Genomic DNA, 19,014 nt, shown 5'->3' with positions numbered 1-19,014 from the left:
ATCAACTTTTGACATCACAGAATGTGATTAAAAAGTTCAAAACGCGTTATCTTGTATACATGATCAACTAATGACATCACAGAATCTGATTAAAAAGTTCAAAACGCGTTATCTTCTATACATGATCAACTTATGACATCACAGAATGTGATTAAAAAGTTCAATATGCGTTATCTTCTGTTCATGATCAACTTATGACATCACAGAATGTGATTAAAAAGTTCAATACGCGTTATCTTCTATACATGATCAACTTATGTCAGCACAGAAGGTGATTAAATAGTTCAATATGCGTTATCTTCTTTACATGATCAACTTTTGACATCACAGAATGTGATTAAAAAGTTCAATACGCGTTATCTTCTTTACATGATCAACTTTTGACATCACAGAATGTGATTAAAAAGTTCAAAATGCGTTATCTTCTATACATGATCAACTTATGACATCACAGAATGTGATTAAAAAGTTCAAAACGCGTTATCTTGTATACATGATCAACTTATGACATCACAGAATGTGATTAAAAAGTTCAATATGCGTTATCTTCTATACATGATCAACTTATGTCATCACAGAATGTGATTAAAAAGTTCAATATGCGTTATCTTCTATACATGATCAACTTATGTCATCACAGAATGTGATTAAAAAGTTCAATATGCGTTATCTTCTATACATGATCAACTTATGACATCACAGAATGTGATTAAAAAGTTCAATATGCGTTATCTTCTATACATGATCAACTTATGACATCACAGAATGTGATTAAAAAGTTCAATATGCGTTATCTTCTATACATGATCAACTTATGACATCACAGAATGTGATTAAAAAGTTCAATATGCGTTATCTTGTATACATGATCAACTTATGACATCACAGAATGTGATTAAAAAGTTCAATATGCGTTATCTTCTATACATGATCAACTTATGTCATCACAGAATGTGATTAAAAAGTTCAATATGCGTTATCTTCTATACATGATCAACTTATGTCATCACAGAATGTGATTAAAAAGTTCAATATGCGTTATCTTCTATACATGATCAACTTATGACATCACAGAATGTGATTAAAAAGTTCAATATGCGTTATCTTCTATACATGATCAACTTATGACATCACAGAATGTGATTAAAAAGTTCAATATGCGTTATCTTCTATACATGATCAACTTATGACATCACAGAATGTGATTAAAAAGTTCAATACGCGTTATCTTCTATACATGATCAACTTATGTCATCACAGAAGGTGATTAAAAAGTTCAATACGCGTTATCTTGTATACATGATCAACTTATGACATCACAGAATGTGATTAAAAAGTTCAAAACGCGTTATCTTGTATACATGATCAACTTATGTCATCACAGAATGTGATTAAAAAGTTCAAAACGCGTTATCTTGTATACATGATCAACTTATGACATCACAGAATGTGATTAAAAAGTTCAAAACGCGTTATCTTGTATACATGATCAACTTATGACATCACAGAATGTGATTAAAAAGTTCAAAACGCGTTATCTTCTGTACATGATCAACTTATGTCATCACAGAATGTGATTAAATAGTTCAAAATGCGTTATCTTCTATACATGATCAACTTATGACATCACAGAAGGTGATTAAAAAGTTCAAAATGCGTTATCTTCTGTTCATGATCGCTACTATAGCCAATCACAGAAGGTGATTAAAACCCTCACAATTCTATCTCCTTCGCACTTCTCATTTGTATTACCACAGAGTATCGGGAATAATTGAAATTTGTTATTTAGGATTATTTAATGTACTCACTTTCCTTAAAATAACTTCCGTTTTTGATAAATTGTAAACCAACAAATCGAAATGGGGAGGCTAACCGACCCGATTCAGAACAATCCCAAATATATGAAGTAAAGTCCTCAAAAATGATATGAAAATATTAACTTAAACCAGAACATAACCACTTAAAGCCGACCCTATCTTTCTGTTCAGATATGATGTGATAAACACACATTTCTTTTTTTACTTAAGTCACGTTTAATATTGGATTAGGTGACATGTAAAATACATCATGTTCTTGTTATTATATACCCGAATTTATCAATATCCACATAGAGGACTGCCATCTTTCATCTAATGAAAGCACGTAACTGCCACCAGTGTGTAACACTGGCCATGCGATGAAAGTAAGAAACTGCCATCTGTGTGTATAACCTCGGCCATCTAATGATTGCGCGTAACTTGCACAAGTGTGAATGACATCGGCCGTCCAATGTAAGCGCGAAACTGCCACAAGTGTGTATGACCTCGACTGTCGGGTGAAAGTGCAAAACGGCCACCTGTGTGTATGATGTAGGCCGTCGGGTGAAAGTACGAAACTGCCACCTGTATGCATGACTTCGGCTGTTTGGTGAAAGTGCGAAACTGCCACTTGTGTGTATGACCTCGACCTCCTGGTGAATGTGAAACTGCCACCTGAGTGGTCGGCCAACGCGCGAATGTAGGAAACTACCAGCAAACCTGTCAGTTGTGTGTATGACTTCGGCCATCGGGTAAAATTGCGAAACTGCCACCTGTGTGTATGACCTCGGCGATCGAGTAAATGTTTGAAACTGCCACCTGTGTGTATAAACACCGCTGTTGGACTAATGTGCGGAACTATTACCAGTGTGTATGACTTCAGCCATAGTATGAATGTTCAAAACTGCCACCTGTGTGTATGACATCGGCCGTTGGGTCACCGTATGACTTGAGCAATGGGGGGGGGGGATCACGCGAAACATACAAATAGGTTTATGGCCTCTGTCGTCTCATGAAGGTGCGAAACTGTCACCTGTGTTATGATAAAGTACTTTTATTTATCGGGTGAGATGCAAACTGCCACCTGTGTGTATGACCTTGATGAGAGTACTTTTACTATTTTTCAAGGGGAAGTAAAGCGAATAAACAACATTACTTAGCTTGAAGGTTTAGTTCCCTTCCATTCACAATCAAGAAGTTATAAACAGGAAGTTGTTAGTTTCGTTTTCAAAAGGTTTATCTATTCATGACCTGTGTTCTGTTTTTCGGACACCAATTATTTGGTAGCCACTAAATCTGTCGTAAAACGTGCATTGGACAATGCAGTAAACAGATTTCTCCACATTGTTGTAAGTTGATATATATATATCTCTTTGTTCACCTATTTCTTGAAATACTTAACTCAATTGTATTCATCTGAATTATCCAAAATTGTTTACTCGATTTCCCTGTTAAATTTACTTTCAAGTTAATTTTTTGAAACCTTGTTCAACAAGAAACATATACATACTTTGTCATAAAGTCAATGAGGCGGATTTTTTATGGTCTACAGTACCGTACGACCACCCAACAGTCCAACAAATATTTGTGTATTAGTAGAAGAGGACATTTGACCTCGACCTTTGATCTTTAAAACTCAAATCAATACGGATCGACCATTTGTGGCCACGTAGCTATACATTCCCTTTTAAAAAGGATTATATTGTTTTATCGGTACATACATCTTAGTCATTTTTTTTGGTTTGATCATCAAAGTCAAATAAGTTAAACATTATAAAGCGTAACATTTAAAAGAATAGATATATTTGTATCAGCCTGTATTGTGACCCTTTTAAAGGAAAGTCGTATTGATGTATTTTATTACGTGGTTTCTTGGTGTGCATTTATAGCGCTGCTTCGTAGTGCTCTCTTATATCAATAGTGTACAAGAAAGACCATTGATGCAAAGCATCAAAGGGCGCCGTTTAATAGTTTATGCATTTGTTATATGTTGAAAAACAAGGAATGTCAAGGCCAACAAGCATATTATGGTGCATTGAACCGCATCTGTGAAATTCTCAAAATATTTGTAGTATTCTGCTTGACAACATAGGCAAAAGCATTGAAATTGAAGAGTTTCAAGTTGAACATTTCATTAGCGGTGGAGTACATTAATGAACACGACAGAATTAGGTTGCTTGTGCACTGTACTTTTTGTCATTGCCACCTACCCATATACCAAGTTTTATTTCAATACCATAAGTAGTTTTAAAGTAATGCTCTGGTCAAGAAAAAGCGGCAAAGGGCAATAATTATGTAATTAGCTTAAAAACAGCTTTAGTCATTGTGCACTGCACTTCCTCTCGTTGTGCTTAATACCATTGAATGATGTTTAATGAAATTCCAAAAAAGTATTTTTCTAGTTATGCTCCGGACAGGAAAAGATACAAAGGGAATAACTCTTGCAATACGTTGAAATAGGGTTATTGTTCATGTACACTGCAGTTCTAATCATATAGGGGGAGGGGGCAACGTCACCATGCTGGAATGACAACTTGTAGGGAGGAATAAGTTACCTCATTCATCATGAAAAAGTTATATGAAATAACAATTTAACAATTTTTGTAGTACTTTAATAAACATTATCATTTCGTCTGAAAGTTGCAAACATAAATAGAACATAATTATTGAAATGTTATATAAAAAGTGAATGTTTACTAGATGAAATGCATTTATAACATAACATGCCTTGTTTTTAGCTGTTTTATAATACTAAAATGTAATGTAAAATTGCATAAAAATCTGGTCAATGGAGTTATAATATTAATTTCTTCATTTACATAGTAAAGAAGAGTTGAAAATGGATGTTTTTAGTTGATATTAACACAAAAACAGCATGTGTCTTATTGGACAATGGCAAATTTTTCAAATATGATAAAAATAACGCATTCAAACTGAATATGTATAAGACTATGTATGAAAGAAATAATACTGTTTCTATTTTTCACAAAGGTTTTGAAATACAACAATGTACATATAAGCATAAATAGGCCAAATATGCAAAAAAATAATAGTAAACAATGTGTGAAAGTGATACTGAACACTTAAAATAATTTCTTTGTGCATTAAATGAATATATTCCAGAAAAGCAATACTAAATCAAGTCCAAAATGTATAATAACATGAAGAACACCCCTTTATGAATATCTTCATAACAAATCAGAGTACATGTAAACAATACTCATTTATATCATTAGTATCAAATGTGTCTAGTTTAAAGTGTGTTTTCATTTGCATTAAATTACATTGTAATATATACCAGAAAAGCAATTATAAAAATCCTTAAATGTATAAGAAACTGAAGACAATAAAGAATAACACCCATTTATGAATATCTCCAAATCAAATCAAGAGGTCACCTAAACAATAATCATTCATATAATAAGTATCAAATGTGTCTAGTTTTTGTGTGTATGTTCATTATCTTTTAATGAGCATCATTAAAGTGAAACTCTTATTTGAAATCAATACATATAATTGTATTTATAACACACATCAAATTGAATGATAAAACAATAACTACTTACTAAATAATGCATTTACTGAAATATTGTTTACTGATAACAAGCTTGTGACCCTGTTTATAATAACATAAAGCATGACAAATATTAAATGATTGGTGATTGCTAAAAGATTTACTGTGGTCTACTATAGTATCACAATGCAGAAGTACCATGTTTTATGTTCATTCTTATTAAGCAAATTGAACTCAAGATCCTTCATTAGAAACATTGTTGTTGACATCTATCAATCCATTTAAAAAAAAAATCAAAACAATTATTAAATACAATAATATTAATTGTGATAAGTCTTATTTGGGAGTAAGAGTGCATCTTTAAAAATAGTGTGTTTTTTCACTTAAATATGTAACAATTCAATTTGACGAATGAGACAAATGTTAGGAAATAGAAGTAGTAATTGTACATAATACAAAACAACAAAAAAAAATGACAAAGCTCAATATAACAGGAAATCTATATGAAAACCCAAATCCTAAAAGGCCATAATTATTTAAAATGAGTTAAGGTATAAGTAATACACACTTTTATAAAGCTTTTACCGACAACATAGTTATTATCATGGTACACTATGGGACTTTTATCCAAATTTTGAAGATTTTTTTACCGTGAATTAAAAATATTTTGTCTATATTTGATTTTTTTTCACATTATCAGAGATTATGAAATAAACACAACAGTATCTGGTAAAATAAACTTCAGTTAACAGAAAAATTAAGTTCAACCGAACATATTATTAATACACATGGAAAAAAAATCATTTTGATTGATATTGTGAGTCTTCGGAACAGAGCAGTATTTCGATGTTTGAAAATATATAGCAGTTTTATAAATTCATAAAAAAATAGTTAATAATAAGACAACCTGCTGAAATCATTTTAAATATTTTCAATGATGTCTAATGAACAATTTAAAAGACAATTTATGATAGTTTACCGTTCAGTTTTGAAGAAAATATACATAATGTCATGTAACTATACATTTTTATAACTAATAAAATGCTTAAAAATAAACCTTTTTCTTGTAAAAATTGATAAAGCTTAATTGGACTTATTCATAAAATGTAATCATTCAAATAAATGAATTTTACTTATGATACTAAGTCAGAATTCAGATTTAAAAACAATGACTGTACTTTTAAATTAAAATATGTAAAGAAACAAGAACACTAAGTAGGCGGTAATGCCCCTCCAAATATGTCAGAGTGAAAGTTCTCAACTAATGTCTTTTTAATATTATAGCATGTAAACAGTCTCTGTTGGTAATCGATGTATATTTGTTTTATTTAGTCAATGGTATTCTAACATTTAGAATTTTTCACAATCATTCTTCACTCTTCAACATTTGAAGTTTGGTTTGTTCCCATGCGTTTTTACTTGTAGTGTGTGCACAGATGATAATTACTCAATGCTGAGTCAATGCTGATTTGGTTTCATGCCCCTTCAGGTTCTTTACCCATCTAGAATGTTTAATGCTGTAAAAGAAAAAAAGTACTTTCTAACTTATTTGTATAGATAATAATACTGCCATACATATACAAAATAAAATATAAACAGTTTAATATTTCTCAACATTATTTAAAAACAACAACAATAAGCTGATACCTACATGTATATAATATAAAGATAATTACAAAATTTATCAATAAAATTCATCATCACCACCACCATCACCACCACCACCACTGGATTATTGGATACAGTGAGTTTATAAAACAACAAACACCAACTCAAATATGTTTTATATGAAATACTCACATCATCTCTATCAGATGTGACTGCCTTGTGGATAGACATGGATGTCAAATCTGTCTCAATGATCCAACAAAGTATTTAATGCAGGCTGGAATTCTTCATATAATAGTAATATTCAGTCATTTTCCTGCCTGAAAGAAATTAGACTTCTGATTATCAACCAACAGAAACTACAACCGTAAAATACAAATGCACATGTATTAATTATACATTCTGCACTAATATCCATTTTAGCCAAGAGTAAGGGTTGGTAGGCACAAATGTGCAGTTGTTGTGCATATGGTTGATAATGATTCACAACAGTATGGAGTTCAACGAGACCTACACCAAGCAAATGAATGTCGCTTGTGTCAAAGCTGTCGTGGCTTCCAGCCCGAAACCATGGGGCCGTGGTTACAATTAACTGGTGCATTATAAGTAGATGTAAAGTATGTAACATGTATATTTATAGTACATGTAGAAATATTAAAAGCGCTGTCTTAACATTTAGCAAATAAAAATGATTTAAGAATTCCAAAGATAAATTAAAAAACAAACATTTTTGAACACATAAACGTACACAACTACTCAAGGATACTTACATGAATAGCCCTTTGATACGAATATCCCAGTTCTATGCTGATTGTTGACATTAGTCTTTTCGACAGAAAATCTTCTCTTACGCGTATAATTGTCTTATTATCCATGTTTTACTGTAATGACTCAAAGTGTTAGATGTATCGTAATCAACTGTCAGTGTGCACTTTTAGTGTTTACTTATTTTAAACGAATATTCATGAGAAAACTTCACCGAGTTTACAACTATAATCGACGATGTAGAAATTCCATTATTGACCTATGAATAGCGGGGAAATACCTTCTGGTTCTTAAAAATAGCAACATCCGGATATGTGTAGTGTTCTAAAAATAAAACAACTCGGGGGCAATCGTAATAAAATTTTACTAATGTCACCTTCAACACATTAACAAATAAAGTTAGGTGAACATTTAATTCCAATATCGATTAAATTAAAGAAAACAGCTTACCTCATGGTTTATTAATGCAGTAAACATAACAAAACAACATAAAACATAATCATTCCCATTCCCATAATTACCGGTCCACACATTTTACATTTCATTCGGAACTCCTCCGAATGTTTACATTTCCGGCACATGATATTACAGGTAACCAATCGGAAAACGTTAACGAATCGGGAACAGTTATTAAACTTATTTGTCGTTCTTCCGATATAATGTTTTGAAGATAAATTGAAGACAATCTATTCAACCATTAATAGCATTAACAGCCATGCAATCGCCATCCATTTGCATTTTTTAATCATAATAAAATAACAGTAAAACCCAACTGTCAATCAACTTAAAAACTGCTCCTACCACTAACTAAAATAAATACCCATTCTATAATAGGCGCGCACTTCAGTACGGCGCCAATAATTAACGTCTGGAAATGCAGCAAAACGAGAACGAGAAAGATAGAGAGAGGGAGAGAGAGAGGGATAAATGGAAGGGAATGGGGAGAGGGACAAAGAGAGATATATATAGAGAGGGACGGGATACATAGGGGGAGGGAGAGAGAGAGAAACAAACAGAGTGAGAGAAAATTAGGTGAGATGGAATGGGAGAGAGAGAGGGGGGGAGAGAGAGAGATGGGGGTGAGAGAGAGAGAGAGAGAGGGGGGGGGTGAGAGAGAGAGAGAGAGAGCGCGCGCGCGCGAGAGAGAGAGAGAGAGAGAGAGGGGATGGTATATATATTTGTATATATATATGGGTCGGAGGGGATGGGGAGTGGGACAGAGAGAGTGTGAGAGAGAGAAGGGGAGAAAAGGGGGGGGGGGCGGTACGGAGATAGAAAAAGAGGTGGGGGGAAAGAGAGAAAGTGAAAGGGTGAGATGGGATGGAGAGAGAGAGGGAGAGAAAAAAAATATATAGAGAGGAGGAAAAGGGGTCGGGAGGGAAGTAGGTAGTGAAAGAGGGACACAGAGAAGGGGAAGAAGAGGTACGGTCAGAGAGATAGAGAGATAGAGAGAGAGAGAGGGGGGAGTAAAAGAGGGGAAGGGAGGGACACAGAAGGGGAAAGAGAGAGGAGAGTGAGGGGGAGTACAGAGAGAGAGAGAGAGAGAGAAAGAAAGAGAAAGAGGGTGAGAGGGGATGGAGAAAGGGACAAAGACACAGAGAGAGATACAGAGAGAGAGAGAGAGAGAGAGAGAGAGAGATATATATATATATATATATATATATATATATATATATATATATATATATATATATATATATATATATATATATATATATATATATAGAGAGAGAGAGAGAGAGAGAGAGAGAGAGAGAGAGAGAGAGAGAGAGAGAGAGAGAGAGAGAGAGAGAGAGAGAGAGAGAGAGAGAGGCGAAGGTTAGTACAGAGAGAGAGAGAAACAAAAAGAATGGAATGAGAAAATAGAGGGAAGGAGGTGGTTTTTTTGAGAGAGAATGCGAGAGAGAAATGGGTATGTAAAGAGGGAGAGTTCCAAGGGGTGACGGGGGGGATCTAGGAATTTGTGATGAAAAATACAATTTCTTTTACGTCATAATATCATTATGGTTAATATTGTAGCTACGCTATTTTCCTTAAATATTTAAGGCTCTCAGGAGGATGGATTCAGTTCCCGGACGAAAGGCACAAATGGCATCTGGGTCGGCGCCTGACCTAACCTACTGCCAGCCATGCGCGGAGGACGGCAGGAAAATCTTCTCCGAGGCCTTCTGTCCTGTCTGCATGGAGTTCCTGTGTTCCACCTGTGCACGAGTACACCGGAATCAGAAAATAACCAAAAGTCACGCGCTCCAGAACAAGAGCAGTATGCCTTCCTCTTTCCGCGGAGAGAGTGAAGATGAAATGTTTACAGAAACATGTCAGCGTCATGCTAAAGAATGTATCAAGTATTACTGTCCGCGTCATGATGCACTTTTGTGTGGAGACTGTTTGATTGAGAATAAAGAGCATCGATCTTGTAAGGTAGAGAAAATTTCGCAAGTGGCAAAACAATACAAGCAGTGTGCTGAATACAACAACCTTAAAACAGGACTTGTCCAGATGTCCAGTGACATCGGCAAACTTTCACACAACATTCAGGCGATCATGAAATCAGTAGACGAAGAAAGCTTTACCAATATTAATGAGCTTCGCGAATTCAGGACTGAAATTAACCAGTACCTGGATAAGAGGGAAAACGAACTCTTGGCAGAAATTGATCAGAAGAAACGGACATCCAAGACACTGCTAGATGAACTGAAATTAAAATGCACAAACATGAAATCATCCATTGAGAAACTAAAGTCGGAGATACAAGCACAGGACGACAACAGCAACCAGCTATTGATAGTAGGAAAACGAGCTATAAAAGAGCTGGCAGGTCTCCAGACAGCCCTGGAACATGTGAGCAGGAGGAGTGATGTTCCCAGATACAAGTTTCACAGGGACCCCGCAACTGAGCAGTTAATAGCTTCTGAAAAAGCAATAGGAGGGTTGGAAGAGGGCGAATCAACTTCGGTGTTAGTGCACCAACAACGACAACAGCAGACGACACAGGAACAATGGCAACAGGATACGATGCAACAACATAAAAAACACATGAAAGCTGTATCACAAAAAGGTTTGCGTACAACCACAGACTAATTTGACATTTCCTAAGTAATGCAGTTAATTAGTCTGTTCAAAAGCCTGCCGACGTCGCTCAAGCTAACCAGACACGTTAACGCTACGTTAACAATTATTTTGTAAAGTACACCAAGTGCTAAACAAAAGTTAAAGAATGAAATACTTCGACAAATAATATTCCGCAAATAAAATTGAGATCCAAATAAACTCAAGGCATATATTTTTGATTGATATATACTTTATTGTTTAGGCATATATACTTAATTTATTTCCATCATAATTTCAGGCGAATCAACTTCGGCGGTAGGACATCAAGAACGACAACAACAGAAGAAGCAGCAGCCACGGCAACCCGCGACGATGCAGCAACAACAAAAACACATGCAAGGTGTATCACAGAAAGGTTTGTGTACAACCACTGAATAATTTGACATTTCCTTAAGTAATGCAGTTGATGATGCAGTTTGCAAAAGTCTGTAGACGTCGCTCAAGCTAACTAGGCACGTTGACGTTACGTTAAAAATTATGTTAACGAGTGGTTAAAAAAGAAAAAAAAATGAAATTCTTGTACAAATCCTCACCAACTCAACTCAACATTGTTTATTGCATTAAACATTTATACAACTTCATAGCAATTACAACATATGCAAAGACATGCATTAAGGCCAGAAATTGTTTTAACAGAAGAGCACAACAATATTAAGGATGAAAAAGGGAAACAACTAGTTTGCATTGTACATAAACTTTAATAAGTTAATTAGTTTTTCTCGAACTTTCGGATAATAAATTGACATGTTTTTGCTTTGTTGGCCACAAGCTATAATATATACTTATATATTTGGTTCTTAATTCTGAATATTTTGCGCATAGCAATTACATTGATATTCACTATTAATCATTCTTTTATTACAGTTGTTACATAATATTTGATGCCTTGGTCTATTTTGGAGCAAGTTATTTCGTTCCCTAGTGTTTTCGTACCCTCCGCTTTTTGGTCATTTCGTAACCTTTAGATATTATTTTCGTACCCGACCATTTTGGTCATTTCGTAACATATTTATTTATTTTTTAAGTTATGAATTACAATACTTAAGAATATAGACTTATTAAAGTAACATATATATGAATCTTATATGACTGATGTTTGAGTTCGATCCAAAATTAGTAAAAAATATCGTCGTATAAGAATGAAAGTAACTCCAAGCCAAAGTAACGCTAGAGATCTATTAATTCATACTTACATTCATCATGAAATTCCTATATATATAATTCCTCGATCTACACTTATTTCTTTCTACCATTTTGACGGTTGGTGACCATGTTGCTGGACGAATGAGGTACTATTACTGATACTGGTTAATGAAAAACATGTTATAATCAAAGAATATGGTAATGTTGTCAGTTTGAAACAAACTATGTTAATTGTAGCACTTGATTGCAATTCCAGTCAAAACTTGACTTGACTTGACTCCAGTAAGGTATTACGATCATTGAAAGATTCCACACGTCTTGAGTAATAGGAATTAACGGCACTTAAACTTTACACTATTATATTACCTTTCCTAAAAACATTATATATTCGCATATTTCTTAACCATGCGAAAGTCTTGGGGAAAAGGCATAATCGCACCAATTTTAAGAAGGGTGATATAAACGACACTTATAATTATAGAGGAATCACTCTAATAAACATCATAGCCAAAATTTACTCACAAATACTCCTTAATAGATTAACAAATTAGTCCGTTGTGAATAAAAAGCTCACAAAAAATCAATTTGGTTTTCAGAAAGGAAAATCTATATCTGACTTTATTTTTAATCCCCCGCCACGGAGTGGGGAGGGTATTATAGGAATGCACTTCGTCCGTCTGTCAGTATGTCTGTCTGTTCGTCCGTCCGTCCGTCCGACTGTCCGTCCGTCCATCTGGCTGTAACATATCGTGTCCGCGCTATAACTTACTTATGAATTGATGGATTACCATATTACTTGGTACAAATGTTGTCCTTATTGAGACGATCTGCAGTGACCTTGACCCGGGTCCATACCTCAATGGTTATGGTCACATCTGACATTTAAAGGTCATAGTACACATGCTTGTGTCCGGGCTTTTTAGCAGTGTAGACATGTCAATTCTTCAACTGGATTTATTGACCTTATACGTACTTTTAGGATAAGATATAAATGTTAATTGAAAGTGTTAAACAAGTTGCGCAGATTGATACTTAGCGCACTCTACCAAGCATTATTAATATGTGCAACAAGTTTAATATTTAAAAAAAACAATGGACACAAATGTGATAATATATTTATAACATGTGTTTTCTCTTCAAAAGCAGTAAAACAATGTTATGACGTCACCACAATATATATATGTATCACTTTATCAAAAATACTTAAGGCTTGCTATTTCATTGATGTTATAAATCAAGGACTCATTTTACTTCCTATTTTTAGCCAAAATAACCTTGACATTGATTTTACCTAAACTACACACAATATGAAAAACTTTAACAAACATCCTTTTATTATATGTTTAAATATCCAAGAATATTTAGGTTACCGATCAAACAACTTGTATTTCCTATATTCCCAATCTTGACCAGTGGTTGAGTACAATTTTGGTCGGATTCAAAGTACCAGTCAGGTTGCGAGAAAAACAAAATATATTAAAAACAACGGCGGGGGATAAAGCCGTCCTTTGGACTGCCTTTTTATTTTACAATCGATAATCTCAAAATTTCTAAGCGAAAAAGAAAAACTATACTGTGTGTTTATTGATGATCAATATTTTTTTTTACCGCATTCACCAAACATATCTATGGCACAAGTTGTGAAATGAAAATATATGTGGCCGCTTTGTCGATGCTTTTAAAGCGATGTGTAACTGTGTTAAGTCGTGTGTTAGATATCAATCGTTTTATCTCCCTTTTTTGAAACTTCTCTCGGGGTTAAACATGGGGATCCTAGTTCTCCTCTTTTAGCGATGTTCTTTATAAATGACCTTATACGTAATGTAAATTCTAATCTGCCGGGGGCGATATCTCTAGATGATATTAAAATATTCTTATTATTTTATGTCGATGATATGGTACTTTTTGCAAAATCAGCTGAAACTCTAAGGTTAATGTTAAATGACGTTGAACATTTCTGCGACAGGTATCAAAGACTAAAGCAATGATCTTTGAAAATGGAAGGGCAACACAAATAAACTTACAGATTTATGGTAACCCAATAGAAGTTGTTAACTCCTTAAAATACTTAGGAATCAATTTGTTTAAAAATGGCAACTTCAATAGGTCTCAAAAACTGTTTGCTCAACATGCATCTTTATCACTGTATAAATTATATCAACTATTTAATAATACTGAAAATTAAACTGTTTGATGTGATAGTGGGCTAAGATCTTAAATTCTGCTCAAAAAGCTGGGTTATGAATCCAGCTACCGACATAGAACTGATCCATGTAATATTTCTTCGCTTTATACTTTGAGTATACAAACAAACTAAAACAAACTTAATTGCATTATACGGAGAACTTGGAAGGGTACCAATGATAGTATATAGGAAAATAAATTTAATCAAATATTGGAAAAAAGTTATTGTTTCAAGAGATAATAGTTTAATCCAACATACGTATAACGTATTACGAACAGACGATTCAAATAATAAAACATAAAACAGAAATAAAAAAAACTGGGCCACTCAAGTTAAAAATATTTTGAATAAACATGGTTTTTCTGATATTTGGCGACCCTAAGGTATTGATATTGACACACTTAAGGTAATCAAAAAGAGAATTATAGACCCATATTGCCAAAGCTGGTACGCAGATATCAATAATTCATCTAGATTAAGAACATACGCATTATTTAAACATGCTTTCATCAGAGAAAAATATTTAGAAACAATCAATAAAAACAAATTTCGATATGCTCTTGCACGATTTAGAACTTCTGCCCATAGACTTGGAATCGAGACGGAAAGATATACTAACACACCCGTAAACGAAAAAATATGTATATCATGTGATATGAATCTGGTAGAATCTGAATTTCACTTTCTACTTGTGTGCCCAAGATAAAGGGAATTAAGAAACAAATTGTTAAGCCTTATTTTTTTCTATGGCCAACGTTAAATAAATTTGAGTGCATGTTAAGTTGTAACACATGCATAACACATATAGATAAGCAAATATATATATTTTGCTAACCAGCTAAGGGAGGTTTTACATAACTAGGCACGTATTTCCTTTTATACCTGAATTGCTGCTATTTAATGTAATTATACTAACAAATTTAGCTACGTTTCTATTTTTATAACCAGACTCTAACAACTATAGGATGTTATATCATTCATGTTAAATTGCTCCAGAAAATTGTATTTCTGTACTTTCTCCATTCATTATATTGTATGTTATATGCTATGAACATTGTATAATATTTTACGCAATAAACTTACCGTATCGTATCATAAGATCATTTCGGAACAGTCATTTCAGTTTGCCAGACATAGTGAACAACGTAAATTCAATTAATCGCATACATTATCATAATAGCACAGTCATTTACCCTTGTCTCTTTTTGTTATCATTATCTATTGGTTTTGAGCTTGAAATGACTAGGGTACGAAATGACTGTAAACCGTATATTTGTGAATCGACCACGTTCAATCAATACGTCATGTTAATATGTCCTAAATTAAGACAGAACTGTTCTCAACTTGGAATGTTCGATCCAAATAAACATAAGGTACATATTTTCAATTATATATACTATACTGTGTGAGTTTCCAGGCGCTATATACATACCTTACAATACGATAGACCGTATTCCAATTCAGTGCCAAACGGCCGCATTCTACTCAGCTGGCGTCATATCATAATCGTATCATTGTACATTGTGACAAAGTTAAAATGACGTCATAATACAAAGTAGTGCGTAATTAAAATGACATTTATCATGAAAACATGTGTCTTTTAAGTGATTTAGCAAGTCATATATATATATATATATATATATATATATATATATATATATATATATATATATATATATATATATATAATAAACGGGTTGTTAATATTGCGTTTGATTCGGAATGTCGTATTCGATTCTCGTTGATATTAATTTAAATCGCCTTGCGCCTCATTAATTTAAATCTTCAAAAATTCGCTCCATTCTAATACAACCGCCTAGACCAAACGCAGCACTTATAACCCTATTATTTTCTGATACAAGGACGTTTGCTTTGTATTACCTTATATTAACCCTAATAATTTTATACCGAAACTGCAACAGCAATGATGATTCATATAAGTATATAAACCGTTTCTTAAGGTTGGGTCCATCAGTAGTTTTAAAAGTTAAAACAAATACATGTACTAACTAAATTCCTTTATATACAATTAATGGTCTACAGACCTCATTCCAAAACGATTTTACACTGCACAACCTTGATGTGTATCGACCATTGCGCTTTTGTACGAAAATTTCGTTGAAATGAATTTTGGAGGGCTAACTCTCACCCAAAATAATGAAATGTTATCGATCTTTTTCAGTGAAATGATTGATTTGTACACTTATCTATATGGCTGACAAGTGTGCTTTAAATGATTATCGCATACCTTCATATTTTTTTTTATAAAAATAGAATGGAAACTAGTTACGTCATTTTGTATATCGTTGCGGTAAAGTATTATTATTATTATTATTATTATTATTATTATTATTATTATTATTATTATTTTTGAATGCCATGATGAAACAAAACGTTTTTTTTTATTATTGTTTTTTATGATGATGTTTACTTTCAGCCCACTTCAAAGGCAGTGCAGACCTAAGCCGGGCCAAGTTCAGCAGACAGCCTGACATTTCAATGAAGACATCAGGTGATAGCAGTGACTGCTTCCTGACCAGTGTGGCCCTTCTTTCCGTGGACAAACTCCTACTGGTAGATCGCTATAATTACTCATTGAAGCTGGTGAACACCAATAACAACAAGGTGGTGTCGCAGGTGCAACTGTCAAGTGATCCGTGGGGCATGTGTCTCCTGCCCGGGGACAGGGCAGCCGTCACTCTGCCCATGGAGGGGAAGATACAGTTCGTATCTGCTCAGGGAAATATCACACTACAGGAAATTGTTAAAGTAGGTGGACAGTGTCATGGAATAGATTTTTGTGATGACAACTTGATAGTGTCCTTCACCTCCCCAGCTAAGGTTGTGTTGATTGACATGAAGGGAAAGGTGAAGAAGAGTGTGGACAAAAACAGAAGTGGAAAACCTTTGTTTCAGCTTCCCTTGTATCTGACAGTGACCAGAGAGAGTCCAACTCCGGCCATATATGTATCAGACTCGGGCACCAACACCATAACCAAACTGAGCATCTCACTAGAGGTGCTCCAGTCCTACCAGGACCCGACACTGACATCACCACAGGGTCTGACAGCTGTAGGAGACAACCAGCTGCTCATATGTGGGAGGTACAGTAACAACATCCTGTTACTGGACACGCTCACCAGCGTGATAACACAACTGCTGGGGAAGGGGAAGGGGATTGAGCGTCCATACAGTGTGGCTTACTGTTCACTGAAGAAGATGATGTTTGTCACCTGCAGTACATTAAAAAGACTGGAATTGAAAAATTATGTGAAAGTACTTATCTTAATATAGTTTATTATGAAGTCTTCCAATTAATATGAGTGAAATCTATATATCCTGTGTAAATGAATTGTAGTGTGTAAGAACAATTGTAATGCATACATACATATATGCTTATAAATTCTATATGATTGAATGTACATAGTTTCACTTATATTTCTCAACTAAATCCAAGTCGAAAGGTTTGACGGAAAACTTTGAAGTTGTGTGATAATTTGTGGATGAAATATACCCATATGTTGTCTTCTTACCACACAAGACATTAAATAAATAATTTGTGTCGAAATTGGACTTCTTTAATTATCACCATACCACACAAGAACGAAGTATGCGTAAATGGGTAAATCTTTAATCAAATGAACTGTTTATAACGTTAAAACGTATTAAGCTTAACTGTTTTATGAGTTATTGTGTAATGATAGTGAAAGAGCATTGTATAATCTGAACTGTTTGTCATTTCTTTAAGCAATTTGTATTTTCATAATGTGATGTTTAGTATGTGTTAACGTACGTATCCTCATATATTGATTGAATATTTGTATAGACATTGACCTAGGTGTAAATTGTTTTCCCAAATATGATTCAATAAATTACATAGACATCAACCAATGTGCAAATTCTTTCCTCATATATTGATTGATTAAATTATATAAACAATTGGGTACTAGATGCCATACGACTGTGTTGAAATGAAATAATCGATTTAAACGGACTCACTCATATTATTGGACCAAATATGTGTCCAAGATAATAAACTGAAAAGACGTATATAATAAAAAGTTTACTTTTGATACCGAAATTAAGCAAAAACTACAATAAAAGTATAAATCAAAAACATCTGGTCTTAGTCGGAAGTAAGCCCACGCTGGTTCCGCCAAGTCAATTTGAAAAAAAAAACAAAACAAAAAAAACCCACAAAACAATAGCTAAATTACTCGGCAACTGGTTCTCATACATAACTTTCTTGATATTTTAACATTTCTGAAATACATAGAGGATATTTGTTGAATTTAGTGTAAGATCGTATTTTACTTCACTTGTGGTCACAGAAAAATAATATTTCCACTCGTAGCTACATTTTCACAAGTGGCGTAGCCACGAGTTGAAATATGATTTTTCTGTGATCATGAGTTATATTGAAAACAAAAACACACGATAAATGGATGAAATACATAGAAAATTTGTTGAATTCAGTGTAAGATCGTGGGCGAATAATGATTGATATAGAAAGTGTTGTAGACGCTGAGATTTCAACGTCAAAACAACTGTGAAGTGTGCTATTAAAAGTTCCATAAACATTAGTCTTAGACTTACATAAAGTATGAATTTTTCTTGCTTGCTTAGGAAGTAAGTGGTCGCCCATAAGTTTATCAATGATGTGGTATAATAATTGTATAATAAGGATGTAAGTGGATGCTCGATCATGTTCTGGTTGCTAAGGAATTCACTGGTTGCTATAGAAGTCATATGTTGCTGTAAATATTGATAGTTGCGAAGATTATCAGTTGTGCCTTCATTAATGTTTGGTGAATGTAGCTGCAATGGAAGCAAGTGGTTGTTCAGAAAGTCATTAGTTTTTAAGTTAGTAAATGATTGCCAGGGAAGTCATC

General features: G+C 33.8%; 1 protein-coding gene across 3 annotated transcripts in view; it reads left to right on the top strand.

The window, feature by feature from the left end:
• Positions 1-18,080, top strand: part of LOC128217596 (E3 ubiquitin/ISG15 ligase TRIM25-like) — a 40,528-nt gene extending 22,448 nt beyond the window's left edge. For 2 of the 3 annotated variants that reach the window (XM_052924844.1, XM_052924841.1), the window contains exons 4-6: positions 9,730-10,741; positions 11,033-11,149; positions 16,560-18,080. In XM_052924844.1, coding sequence (XP_052780804.1) covers positions 9,742-10,741; positions 11,033-11,149; positions 16,560-17,416 — 1,974 coding nt within the window. In that variant the 5' untranslated portion in view covers positions 9,730-9,741 and the 3' untranslated portion in view covers positions 17,417-18,080. Of the gene's footprint in view, positions 1-3,009; positions 3,146-9,729; positions 10,742-11,032; positions 11,150-16,559 lie in introns of those variants that run through there. The other variant, XM_052924843.1, reaches the window with a different exon arrangement.
• Positions 18,081-19,014: the final 934 nt, after the last annotated feature.

Source organism: Mya arenaria, chromosome 14 (genome assembly GCF_026914265.1).
Source record: "Mya arenaria isolate MELC-2E11 chromosome 14, ASM2691426v1".
NCBI classification, from domain to species: Eukaryota; Metazoa; Mollusca; class Bivalvia; order Myida; family Myidae; genus Mya; species Mya arenaria.
Note: the sequence above shows the minus strand (reverse complement) of the source record. Positions and strands in the feature narration are given on the sequence as shown.